At 36.2% G+C, this 13,104-nt stretch overlaps 1 protein-coding gene across 4 annotated transcripts in view; it reads right to left on the bottom strand.

Annotated features, from left to right (window-relative positions):
- The window catches only part of LOC124410699, a 161,426-nt gene that overhangs the window by 10,837 nt on the left and 137,485 nt on the right, over positions 1–13,104 (bottom strand). For all 4 annotated transcript variants that reach the window (XM_046889280.1, XM_046889279.1, XM_046889282.1 and 1 more), the window contains 2 exons: positions 3,201–3,397; positions 2,767–2,861 (listed from right to left, as the gene is read on the bottom strand). In XM_046889280.1, coding sequence (XP_046745236.1) covers positions 2,767–2,861; positions 3,201–3,397 — 292 coding nt within the window. The remainder of the gene's footprint in view (positions 1–2,766; positions 2,862–3,200; positions 3,398–13,104) is intronic.

The following is a 13,104-nucleotide window of genomic DNA, read 5'->3' as shown; positions in this document are numbered from 1 at the left end:
ATTTCCGCGCATCACTTCTGTTGAAACTGCGTCCTCTTTCGTTCCTTCGATTTTGGCAAAGCTTTAAAATTAACTGATTATTATATTCACTATTTCATTTCCAGAGTGTTAAATATTCGCAAATCACATTTTTCATTCTCGTTTTTAATCTATATTTTACTCCAGCCTATATTCAAAGATTAAAACTTTTCACAAAATCGTTCTCGTATACGCAGAGACACTTTCAACCTTACGGATGGAAAATTTATGCGATTAGCGGAGCGTTTTTATCCTCGATAATCTCATCATACAAATTGTTTTTTAAACAACGAATAAAAAAATTACTCTCTTCACCACCCAATCATCACAATTTATTATTGTATCCAGGTTCACTATATTCACTGAAATTCGATCACTTCGTAATTAAAATTCCGCTCAATTATCGGCCTGTTCTTTACACACCGTATTTTACATGCGTCGGCGTTCGCGACCTGCCGAGGTTCTGTTTACTGGCAAAGAAAAGCGTCAACGCAACTGTTCCGCACGTGGATTGAGCGCACGCGCATTATATTCCCGACTGTGAACGCACCTTAAAATATCTTCATATTTTTCCTCCTCCATCCCCCCTTTATATCCAGGTGTATATTATACGCATATATAGCGAGCCTCGCGCATCTGTCGCCACCTTCATTAATTATTATTACTCTCATAATTTTTCAATACAATTTTTTCTTTCTCTTTTTTTCACCACCAATTACCTGTAGTTACGTGATTCCACGAAGACCAGGATGTGAAAGAAAAAAAGGAGAATAGAAAAATAAATTACATTATTATATAACACTTGCCGTTACGAATGGTTTGATTTCTATTTTCGAATAGTTTAATACGAATACATGAGGGAACGTCAATACGTATATACTTATAGATTATATTTTTCAAGGATTCTCACTCTAACGTCGCCTTAAAAGGGGATCGACGTTATTATCCTTAATTTTTTTCCGGCACACCGAGATTCCGCGAAAAGAATTTGCATAAAATTTTCATTGCTCTGCCACTATCAATTTCCTCAATTAATGTCTAAGGAGAAACTTCCGTCGGTTGATCACAGCATGAAAATCAGTGACAGGTATGCAAATAATTTTTTTTTTAAAACAATACTAGTGCGACAAGTAATTGGGGAATATTTTTCCTTCTATTGTTTGAAACAATGATTCTAACAAAATTCTTTTTATAGATACTTTACCAACCAACTAAACTTTGTGCGCAAATCAAAAGCAAAACAATGTTTTTTTGCAACGAAACTGCGCTATTAACAAGGGACATAATTATTGGTCAGGTGTAAATGTATAATTAGGTAGTATATTACAAACAAGGTATAAAGACACGGAAAATAATTGGTACAATTATATCACATGATGTCAACGATCACGAAGTCTCGCGGAGTCTCTTTGTTTCCTGCACATTCTAGTTAATAACTTACGTAGACTATATGTATAATATAGACGCCGATATATTGCATGGGCATATATATTTGTCCTTTGTATTTTAATTCGTTTAAAGACAAACGACCGTTTCGAAAATAATAAAATAATTATTCTGTCCAAAGTGAAAAAAAAATCGTTTGTCGCGAACTTTTGATGTTATACCAGCATGCACGTGCCACGTGCCGTAGAAATAATGTTTTTATCAAATTACTGTAGTTTGCGTTGTACAGCAGGTGAAAAATGTGAAAGGTTTGATCGCGGCGTTATTTTGAATTTTTATTTATTTATTTTGCAAGGTGGATAAATTAATCACAGAGCACAATAGGTCTGATAATTTAATATACAGTAAAGTGTTTTTTTTTTTTTTTTTTCTTTCTTTCTACTATTGCAATTTTCGCGGCAAAATTTCACCGACAAAATAAATCGTTTACCTCTTTTGTATGTAACGAATTACGTACCTGACGGTGGAAAATTTTTATATTACATTATGATGTGATCAACGTTGACGGGTAATTGCTTCGGTAGAGCGAAGAAACGAAAAGGAAGTAAGAAACCGACGAAAAGTAGAGAAATAAAGTAAAACGAGCGATTGAGAATATACGTCGCGTTCTGTTTTACCGACGAGACGGTCGCGCGCCTGATCACGAGCCTTCGTATCTACTGTCGCGGGATTTCTTTTTTCTCATCAGTTACTGTACGTTTTAGGCGCTAATCGAATTTTTATAAATTAACGTTCGACGAGAGTGGGAAATACTGAGACGAAAAAAAAAACGAGAATCGAAAAAAGAAGAATAAATAAAGAAACTAACAGTTTCTTCGAAAATTGGGTTCTGCGCGTACGTGCGTGTCACTCGGGTTGCGTCCCGCAGGCGCTACGCTATAAAAAATGATGTAAACAGTAACTGAATAAAACTCGAAACCGCAATTTTCATTCGATAATTTTCACTTTTCATTGCGATGTTGAAGATTCAGGATCGAGTGAATTACACGGATTGAAGATGAACGATTTTGTTCGGCGGAAGTCTAAAAACGAGAGCATCAAAACTCAATCAATTAACCGCAATTAATATTTTTAATTATTAAATTAAGATTTTTTTTCTTTTCTGAACGATTCTCATATATATTTATGTGTATAAATGCATACTTGATTTTAAAAATAAGACACCAAATAATACTGATACGTACAAGGTAATCTGAGAATTTCGAAAAGCTGCGTCGCTTCTTTTCATTTTCGAGTATTTCTAGCAGCTGTACGAAAGAAAAGAGAAGAAAAAAACCGAGTGAAAAGATGTATCTCTCTTACCGGAGAACAATGACCTTGAAAGACGGGCCAGCCATTCCTTTGATCATTGCTGACGCATTGAGATGACATCTTCCTTGGAGAACGGTGCCGTTGACCTGAAAAACGAACAACAGACATTGTTAGTCCATATCGGTTAGATGATGTAGGAGGATCACCGACAATTACAATCATCTAAAAAAAAAAAAACAGCTGTGTTCAAATGTTTGAAATAAAAATAATTAAATAAATAAGTAAATAAAATGATAAGAAAGGTCAAGATTGCAACTGAAATTGAAACTGTTCTATCCTAGAGAAAATAGAATGTGCATATATCGACGACTGACACTGGTATGAAATTTCACAAAAATCGCAATTTAAGACTGCAGCAGCTTTAGTAATAATTACATTAGCTTCACGAAGCTTTGTCGATTCCAGAGAAAATAATTCCGACAAACCTCCAGGATTTCGTCACCGATGAGTAGTCCTCCGGTTTTGTGAGCTACTCCCTTGGGGTTCAGTCCGCAGACGAATACCGCCATTCGATTGCGATCCTTGTGCCCAGCGAGAGAAATGCCGAGTCCTCTTCTGTCCTTCTCGAGCCTGACCATGACCACGGGATGACCGAGGGCGTCGTATCGCTTTTTGATCTTTTCTGTAACGGATGGATAGAATAAAAAAAAATTGGGCATGAAAATAACGGCAGTTTGTTTCGGTTGACGACCGAATTCGATCGAATTAACCGAATTCCTCGATTCGTGACTTCCATCAAGATCCCAAGTGAGCTTAATCATTTTGTCGAGGGATAGCTAATCGCCTTGAACTCAATTTGGGCGCATCGCTCTTGTATCTGCTTCAACTTAATTCCATCAAGCTACCTTGGGAAGATCAAGATTTAGATTTCATCTACGATTAATGAAATAGATCATGCGGGATAGTCGGAGGAATTCATTTCGTTCGATTTACCGAGACTTGGGAAATTCCAAATCCGTACCAAAAGCTGTGACAGAACTTTAAAGTCGCAGTCTCGAACCGTGAATTTTCTTCTCCCTTACTTCTAACTGAAACGAATTATCTCGTGCTACTAATTAAATTCTGTAAGAAGATTAACTCCAATTGCCTCATTTTCGAACTCATTTCTCAGCGTTTCACGTTTAAAGCTTATTTTCAAAGTTCGATTATTAGTTTTGTCCATTAAGTACTCGTGTACACTCTCAATCACAATTATCTTTTTAAGTTATTAAATAATTGTAGTTATATTATTATTTCCACGCATATTTCACGTAATTCAGTCGTATTATTATATTATATCGATTGACTTTTATTTTAAATTCTCCGACGATGGTTTCGACAGTGAACCGATCATCGCTCCGGTGATTTTTTGCCTGCAAACGCGTGAAAATAAATTCACACGGAGAGACATGTGTAAGCTTATGTATTACATGAAACCTTCACATTCTCCCCGAATTGGAACTCCCACCGATTTCTCGCACCCTCGTAAGCGGCATGGAAACAACCTTGGAAACGAGCTCGAATCAGCCCCCCGGACTTCGTAGTGAGCTCTGCTTCGATAAATAGACTGCCATGTTCAATTTTCATTGAAAAATCAGCTCGCATTGTGTTCCTGAATTCTGTATTTATTGTCAAGGGATTCGTCACAGATTAACTGATTCGTATTCTCAAATTATTTGAATTAATCATTTGATGACAATAAAATTCAAAAGTCTTTAATTGCGCGAAAAAAGAAGCGGAGATAAAATTCAAGATTAGAGATTTTTCGTTTTTTTTTTTTTTTTATCCTCTTTTGTTTGTCACTAATATGATATGAAATTAGGCAGTAAAAAATCGTACATTTTTTTTTCCCTTCCGATTCTAAAAACCAGCAACAGTTGCATCGATCTTTTCGCGAATTGCGAATGATAAAACAAATTTTTCCTTGTGCAAACTGAATACATCACGTATCATCATCATATAAATCGATAAGGTGTAGATTTTTTCAACATTAGTTTTATCCTTCCTCTTTAATTTCCTTAATTTTTACGGATGGGAAAATACTTCGCGAATTACATCGCGAGGTTCATTTGTTGTTTGAAAAAACGCGAGTAAAAGGGAATAAAATACAAAATATATAGTATACATCCTGTTTTCCTCGTTCGAGAGAATCCTTGGAGAATCCCATGGCATTTCGCAAAGTATTTCCAATCGAATTTCACTACCTTATCTCTATACTCGTGGCTGATCGTATAAATTTGTTATGTGAGGTATAAGGTATGGTCGAAACCGCAAAGCTTATCGGCGTGCTTTTAACCTTTTTAGTTCTGTGTCTCCATCGCTTTCCCTTACTCATCTTCTTCCTTTTCTTCTCCTTCCGCATTACATTAGACCGGCGTATTTGATCCGGACAAAGGAATTTGATAGGTATACGAAACGCAAAGAAAGCAGTAGGGGAGATAAGAGAGAGACGAGCTTTTCTGCTTTCGATCACGACAGTAGCCTTGTTGCTAAACCGCTTGCAGAAATGCTTGGAAACTTTCCATATCTAAAAAGCTTAGCTTGCAGTCACCGCGTTGCTATTGTAAGTGTTTCCTTGCATTGAATTGACCGGCGAGTTATTCGCTTTTGCTGTTTCTACTCTTTTCTCCTCTCGAAAAAAGTATGTCATCAATATATCTAGGCGAGTGGATAATAAAAAAAATAATGCAACTTTTTGTTTATTTTCCATCGAAATTTGAGTTTTATTTCGCATGAATAGAAATTCGCGAGACATATTATTTAACATTATTTGTACATATTTAACGCTTCTCTAATCAGATTAACCAATAGAATAAACTTGCGAATATATACGGATTAATTGTTTGGGCCAGAGAAAAGCGGGAATAAATTCACGGGAGAAAAGCTTAAAAGTCGCGAAGAAATATCTACGTTTTCGTTTCAGCAGAGGATTTGCCAGCTTCTTTCTTCGCCCACCTTTTTCTTTCACCTTTTACTTTATCTCTGCGGTATCTGCGTTCTTCTCTCGTAGCTTGTATTGTACTACGTTATCTGAATCCACGACAGCATTTATACTGTTGCTGCTACTACCTTACGCGTATCTAGTTTGCTTTGGAATGAATTTGTTTTTCACTTTGCCTCGATCTCTGCACCATTTCAAGAGAGCTTTCTTAAATCGAAGAAAAATGTCACGAAGTTATTTGTATATGACCGAAAACTTCTTAAAAGTATGTATCAGTCACTTTTGTTTCAGTTCGTTTAATTTATTTGTGAATATTCTTACTTCTAATGATTTTCTTTTCTACAATTTCTCCAATCTGGAAGAAAAATTAGAGGAAAAGTTTTAGCGCGTTTTCAAAGAGTGCTTCAATCGTAAAAACAATTTAACCCAGATTCAGCGAAATATTTTAATTCTACGATTTATCTTAATCAGAATTCGAATATACTTGCAAAACAATGTTTTCACAATTTAGAGTATTTTCAAAAATTGGGTTTTTCAATTGATAAAAAAAAAAATAAAAATCAAACTCACAAACTCCAACTGGAAATTGAAATTTGGTGAACATTTTATCGAAAAATATTGTAAACGCGTTTATTCAGTAATTTCAATGTAAATTTTTTACAAAGCAGAAAAATGTATGGAAAAAAGATTTTTTAAACGAGATTTTCATCTTGTAGATATTAACAACAAGTAAAAGATAAATATGACATGAATTCTACTTATAAAGTGTCTTGAGACCGGAGAAAAGCTCAATATATGATACCGCGTGAAATGTTCGATCCCTCAATTTTTTCACGGAGAAAAAACAAATCTCCTTTGAGATACATTTTTGTATTCATGATATATTTGCCGAACATAATATATCGCGGAAAGAGCCGTCGTGTTTGAGTATCGCAGACGGTGTATTAGCATGAAATATAATACACCGTATCGTAGTAATCGACAAATCTATTATCTATATAGAAGTAAGAGGTCTGACAGGCGTGATTTATCACTTATTTTGGGCCAGCATATCAAGTGAGATTGAATCGAAGCCGGTGTGGCGTATCGCGTCTCTTTTTTCCTCTCCCTCTCTTTTTCTCCAGGGTAAACCATTAAAGGATATTGAATAATGAAAAGTGGCTACCGCGAGGACGAAACACTGGAAGCCCGGAAGGCTGTGTTGAAAACTTTGCAATCCACCCCATATAAAGCATCGCCAACCCCAAACAAAAAGAGAACATGCGGGGATAAACCGAAACCTCGGAAACCACAAAAACGGGCCTGTAAACGTGAGGGAAACAATAACCGTCACAATAAAGGGTGTAATAAGTCAGTTAATAATTCACCCTCTTCATCCCTCTTCGCTCCTCCATAAAGGCTTTAAATATACGACACATTTTCCGGTTGCTGGTTTTAAAAATTGGTGCAAGTATAATTTTTAAAAACATGTTAATTACATCTATATTTAGTTTTGTATGATACAGAGAACCAACGAGGCTCGAAAAAAAGGGGGAGAAAAAATTGGTCAAGATTTGAATAGAATTGAAACGGGTACTTTATCACGAAAAATTATTATCGAGGACAGATAAGGGGAGAAGGGAACGTTTATGGAGAGGTATTATTGGGGCTGACGACGAGCGTGAGAGAAATTGGAAAGACTGCAATTTGGAATTGAAAAAAGATCACAACTTAAGTATAGTGACAAAGGGGTTAAAAAAAAAAAAAAAAATTCTCAGCGATTATCCGGCAGCTGGTATTTCCACCCTTTCCATTCTCTTCACTGCTCTCATATCCTTCGACTCCTTTGATCCTGCTGATCCCATTCTCAGCCTTCCTTCTTTTTTCCTGGCTCCTTGCACTTCGGGCTTGCTGTAGCCTCTGGTTTTCGGGGATGAAACAAGCCACGTAAAAGCGAGCAAACGTCAGGTTTCCTCCGTTATAGCCAAGCTCCGATCTTACGACGAACCGTCTCTCTAACAGCGGGTGATCAATCTTCGTCGCCGACGTCGTCGCAGCTCGAGTTTGATGAGCATGGCAGCATGAGGGTGGACTCGACGCCTATCCTGTGATACTTTTTAGGAGGAAAATATCTCCCGAGTTTGGGGGTAAATTTTGAACGGGATTTTTATGGGAAAGAAAGTCGAGGAGGTTATTTTCCCTGTTTTTCTTTTTAACTTCACCGTTTCTCTGTTTTTAGAGGAAAAATGACATTATTTTAATCAACCAGAAAATGAAAAGCTAATTGTAAGTCAGACTGCGATATCCAAAATGAGGATTCAATACGGTGAAAAAAAAATCTATAAAATATTCCGATTTTAGTAGAAAGTAACGGGTGGAGGTTTTTTGTAATAATGGATCGATTATGGTGATTCAAAAATTAAAAAAAAATCGTCATATCTTCATGTGATATAAAATCCGAGGCCTTTAAAATCGTTAATCACGAATCCGAATTTATAGTTCAAAATTCGAATTGTGTATTATTCTTCTTTTTTTCTTTATCTACTTAAAACCTGCAGTACAAGAAGGAGAAGTTGAACAATTTCTCTTATCCCGGATACGTGTGAGTAAAAGCCCACGCGTTTTATCCATTATATTATCGAGAAATTATTAAAACCACTTCGAATTTCCGTATATCCCACATCCACAGTTGGCTGGATGTGACCGGAAACCGACGGTTCTGCCTGCAGTGAGAAATTGAGTCGAGTTAATTTCGTCCAAAATCAATCGGCGACGGCTGACGTGAATCTGGTCGGAATAGCCGACTGCAGGATCCGCGTTACAGGTATTTCAGGATATCGATATTCCGCATCATCATTCCGTCTGCATGTGTGTACGTGCCAACGTAATACAGTCGAGTCGTCAGTTTCACTCCGGAAATATATAGGTAACCTATGCATACATATACATTATAGGTGTGGATATACAACCGATTCCACAGTGTCGAGATTTTCCTGGAGCAGCCACCGGATATTCAAGTCGAGGTTAGTGTCACACCGGAATCAGATATACACGTGGAAGCGAAGTTTATTGTACGAGCGGTCACTGATCTACACCATAAACTAATCGAATGGTCAAGTACTTATAGCCATGTAACCCATATACCCAGATACCAATTTCCGATGGGATTTTTCACGATGTGTATTGTGTTCACCGTAAGCCGATTCAAAGATCAATCGAATTGTTTCAAAGATAAAAGTTTTGAGGAACCGATCCATTTTTTTTTCTTCAAAGATTGATCAGCCATTTAACAGCAGTTCGTAATTGGAAACCATTTTTCAAGCAATAAACAACGATCTCCAAGAAAATTATCATTTTTTAATTAGAAAAATATTATTTTTCTAGTTATTTTGTCTAATAATTACAGAAGTCAACTTGGACGAAATTGTTTTTCATCAATTCGATTAATTCTACGTACAGAAAGCAGTTGCAGCAAAAAAAAAAAAAAAAAAAAAAAAAAAACGACCTCAAACATGTTTACAACGTAATAAAAATACGGTTGATAACATAAATCGAGAATAGCAAATTTAATTACACAATCAAATTGTTTATTTGGTCAAATAAAATGTTTATACGTCACTGGAATTGCTAAAAAAAATTCTTCGACTATTCATATATAAATCGCGAATCGACTATAAATATAATAATACATGGTCTGGGGATGATGTTTCTCATTTTCTTCTTTTGTTTTCTAAGCGCAGATTACACGCTGTCGTTCCGCACTAAGGTTACCCCGAGGCATGAAGCTTCCTCGATCCTTGAGATGACTCGAGGATATTCAATTTCACGTGAAATCGAAACAAATTTGCCACCTCAGTGATCCTGCGACGTTGATAAATTGAGGCTCGCAAAATTCTCCCCGCGTTACACTGCTCCTATACACACCTGGTTGATCTATGGGACCTGCCGTGTGTCAAAGGCTTTCATCCAAGTCCCCCAAATCCACGTTATATGTATCGATACACGCGTGTCGTATGCATGCAATACTTTCGCGAAGCTTCGTTTTGATCCTAATAAAGATTTATTCTGCCATGCATTTTTCCGCGATAAGAGAAAATGGGAAAACGATGTGTTTTACATTAAGGAAGAATCTGGAATTAAGGATACAGTAGAAAAATATCGGCTTTGCGAATCCACTGACAAAACAGCTCTCTTCTCTCAAAATTAGATGAAAACAAAATTTGGCACGGTGTTTTAACAGCAGGATACAGAGCTTTTTGTAAGCTCGTACGGTGGGTTGAGCTTATCGAGGAAGGGTTGAAAAAACAGATTCGAGGATGTGTAATTCGTTGAGATTGCGTGAGATGATTATATCAATTTTTTCTCAAACAGTAGCACTATTACTGACTAAAATCTCACGGTTACAAATTTTTTATTAACATTATTACTTTGACAATAAATTATATTTTACGAAAAAAATTTTTTTCCATATTATTTCCGTAAGAAACTACGACCAGAAAGCGGACTATCTTAGAGTTGAGGTAAGAATCTGAAAAAATTAGGTAATTGTTTTCTAATTATTTGAAGTTGATTTGGGGGATGAGGTGGGAAAAATTCGTCAACACCCTAAATAACAACCACCCTAATATACACCCTGGATAAGCTACAAAAAAAGTAAATTATATTGTTGGTGCAGTATCATGTATTTTCGTTATTGTTTATTTTTTTGAAATACAGAATTGTTTATAATATTAGAGAAGGCAATGACCGACGGATTAAAAATCTCTGACCGAAATCGATGGGGAGGTGTTAAAGTTCCGAATTTGAAAACTTCCGGAAGTGCCTGATTCCGAATTATTTTGTGGCGAAACTTTAAATAAAGAAATCACACTTTTACCACAAAAAAAAGTAGGGAATGGTCGGAACCTTAACGGCTCAAAGTTACGAAATAAAAGATTTCGAATTTTGAAAATTCAAGTTACGATGGAGAAAAATTCCAAAACGTAGAGTTTCGACGGAGTGAAATTCCGAAAATTAAAATAGAAGAATCGAAAATCGGAATGACCAGGATTACGAACGTAAAAATATCAAAAATCCAAAACAAGGAATATCAAAGAGGCGAAATTTCACCAATCCAGAATTTTAATTTTCTCATTTTCGCACTTTTGAAACTTTGAGTTTCGGGTTCCGGACCATTCTCTGCTTTTAAATTTCGTCAAGATTTGATTCCTTTACTTTAACTTCCGCCACAGATAAATTCAGAACTCGTGTCTATCTTGACTTTTCAAATTCGGAATTTCCACGCCACCTCAAATCGATATCAAATCGTGTTTTTATGATTCTATACGAAATTGGATTGCCGGTTACATCTCGGTAATTCTCATCTCCGATTTCGTGGAGGGAAGTCATTGGGTCACGGCTATAGACAGTGATTAGAATCGCGCACAAACACAAACACAAACACACACGCACACGCACCCTCGGCTATACATATACAATATTGACAGTAAATCGTGTCATGCTGAAACTTGGCATCGAGAGCGTTATCTACGACGAGGGTAAATGAAATTTCGTCGCACAGTTGAACCGAGGGTTGATGCTGGATACGTAGAGGCCAAGCCAGTCTGTTCGAGAGACGCGTGGGCGGAAATAACGACGTGGCCTTAAATTCATTTAAACCTAATTACGAGAAGAAATAGCCATCCTAAGTGGAAAGGCGGCCGCGGACTTGCAGGTCGCTTGAGAAAGTAGTTCGTGCTTTATTCTTATTTTATTTTTAGTTTTATTTCCTTCTATATGTATGTGCTCAGCCGGTGGTTTGCCCTGAATATAAATTGCTCGTTGCGCTCGAGGTTTTAACGAAACAAACTGTTCCTTAGTAGGTAAAAATCGGCTGTATAGTTAGAATCTCACTTCCGACTGTCCGCAAATTGCTTCACAATTATCAATCCTCGGTTTTTATCACATCGTGTAATTTACCCGAAGAAGAAGAAGAAGAAATTGGGCATCAAATATCACCCAATAAACTACAGCTTGAGAAATTTTTTTTTTTACCTTAATCGAAATCTAGAATATATGTATAAAAAGAATATAACGAGACGTAATTAATGCTATTTAAAAAGTCCGACAAAACTGGCTCATCTTTTTTTTTTTTTCCATTACGTCTCATTTTCTTTGTTAGCAATTTTTCATAACGGGCAAGAAATATGTGGTGTGTGTGTTTTTTTTTTTTTTTCATTCATATATACACTGTGAATCGCAATTGTGACGACCACGTTATCGCGTTTACGGTTTTGGTGAATTGAAAAGCGTGATATGTGCGCTCGAAGATAGTGACGGCTCGTAAATTATTCGCCGAAACTCGGCTTTCTTTTCAATTTTCCATCTGCATGCAAACGTTCGCGGTTCAAAAGTTATATATGTATACTGTACGTACGTAATATTTGCAGAGATGAAAGCAGAATTTGACAAATGATCGTGTGATGAAAAAATGTGAGAAGAGAAGAAAAAAAAATAGATAAATGAATAAAAAAATTAATGGTCCTTGCTTCAATGCTGTACCGATATGTGTTTCATATTAAAATATAACACTTTGCATATTACATTATACGCGTATAGTGTCGTTTCTAGCGCAGCGTTCTATATACAATATACATACCTATACATATATACTTACTAATGAAATTCCTGAAGGTAGCAGTGTTAAGAGGGAAGGAATGAGAGAAAAAAATTTAATCCAGGCCTCGAATGCCATCGCGATATGTTCTAATGCATATATGGAACATTTACATGTTATACCGTGTATATAATGTATATGTGTGTGTACATATGTAGGCAGGTAGTTGTGCCTGAGAGGCAACGACGAATATTTTAAAAGCTCCTTTCATCTCTTTTATGTCTCAATATACAACGCATGTATACTTATATGTACATGTATGATACATGCATATATATGAACACTGCACTTGTCCGCTTAAGCGCCTAAGATTCAACGTCCGTTTCTCTTTCTTTCCTTTTTTTTACATTTTTTTTTTACTTTTATTTATTTTTTTTTCTTTCTGCTCTCAGGCAAAATTATCATTCAACTAACCGGAAAAGTAAATCGAGTCTAATAAGGGTTAATTGGGTGACAAAAGTCGACTGATGACTATATACATATTTTTCGAGTCGTCTTTGCTGAATTCAAAACTTACGACGGTAATAGGTCGATTAAAAAAAAAAAAAGAGACAACAATGAAAAAATGGAAGTGAAAGCGAAAAAGAAAACGAGCGGGACGGAAAACCGCGAAAAGAAAGGCGAGGATGTAAAAATTCAAATCACGAGTCGTGCAGCTGGGAACTTCTGCTAATATAATACTTGCTAAAAAATTTGAGCAACGTTTGCAGTCGTATTCGCGACAGTTTGTTCCACCTCAAATTTACATAGCTCTGGGTAAGACTTAATATTCTTT

The sequence above is a fragment of the Diprion similis genome, chromosome 9, assembly GCF_021155765.1.
Source record: "Diprion similis isolate iyDipSimi1 chromosome 9, iyDipSimi1.1, whole genome shotgun sequence".
Classification (NCBI taxonomy): Eukaryota; Metazoa; Arthropoda; class Insecta; order Hymenoptera; family Diprionidae; genus Diprion; species Diprion similis.
The sequence above is the reverse complement of the archived record's forward strand: the minus strand, read 5'-3'. Positions and strand labels throughout refer to the sequence as shown.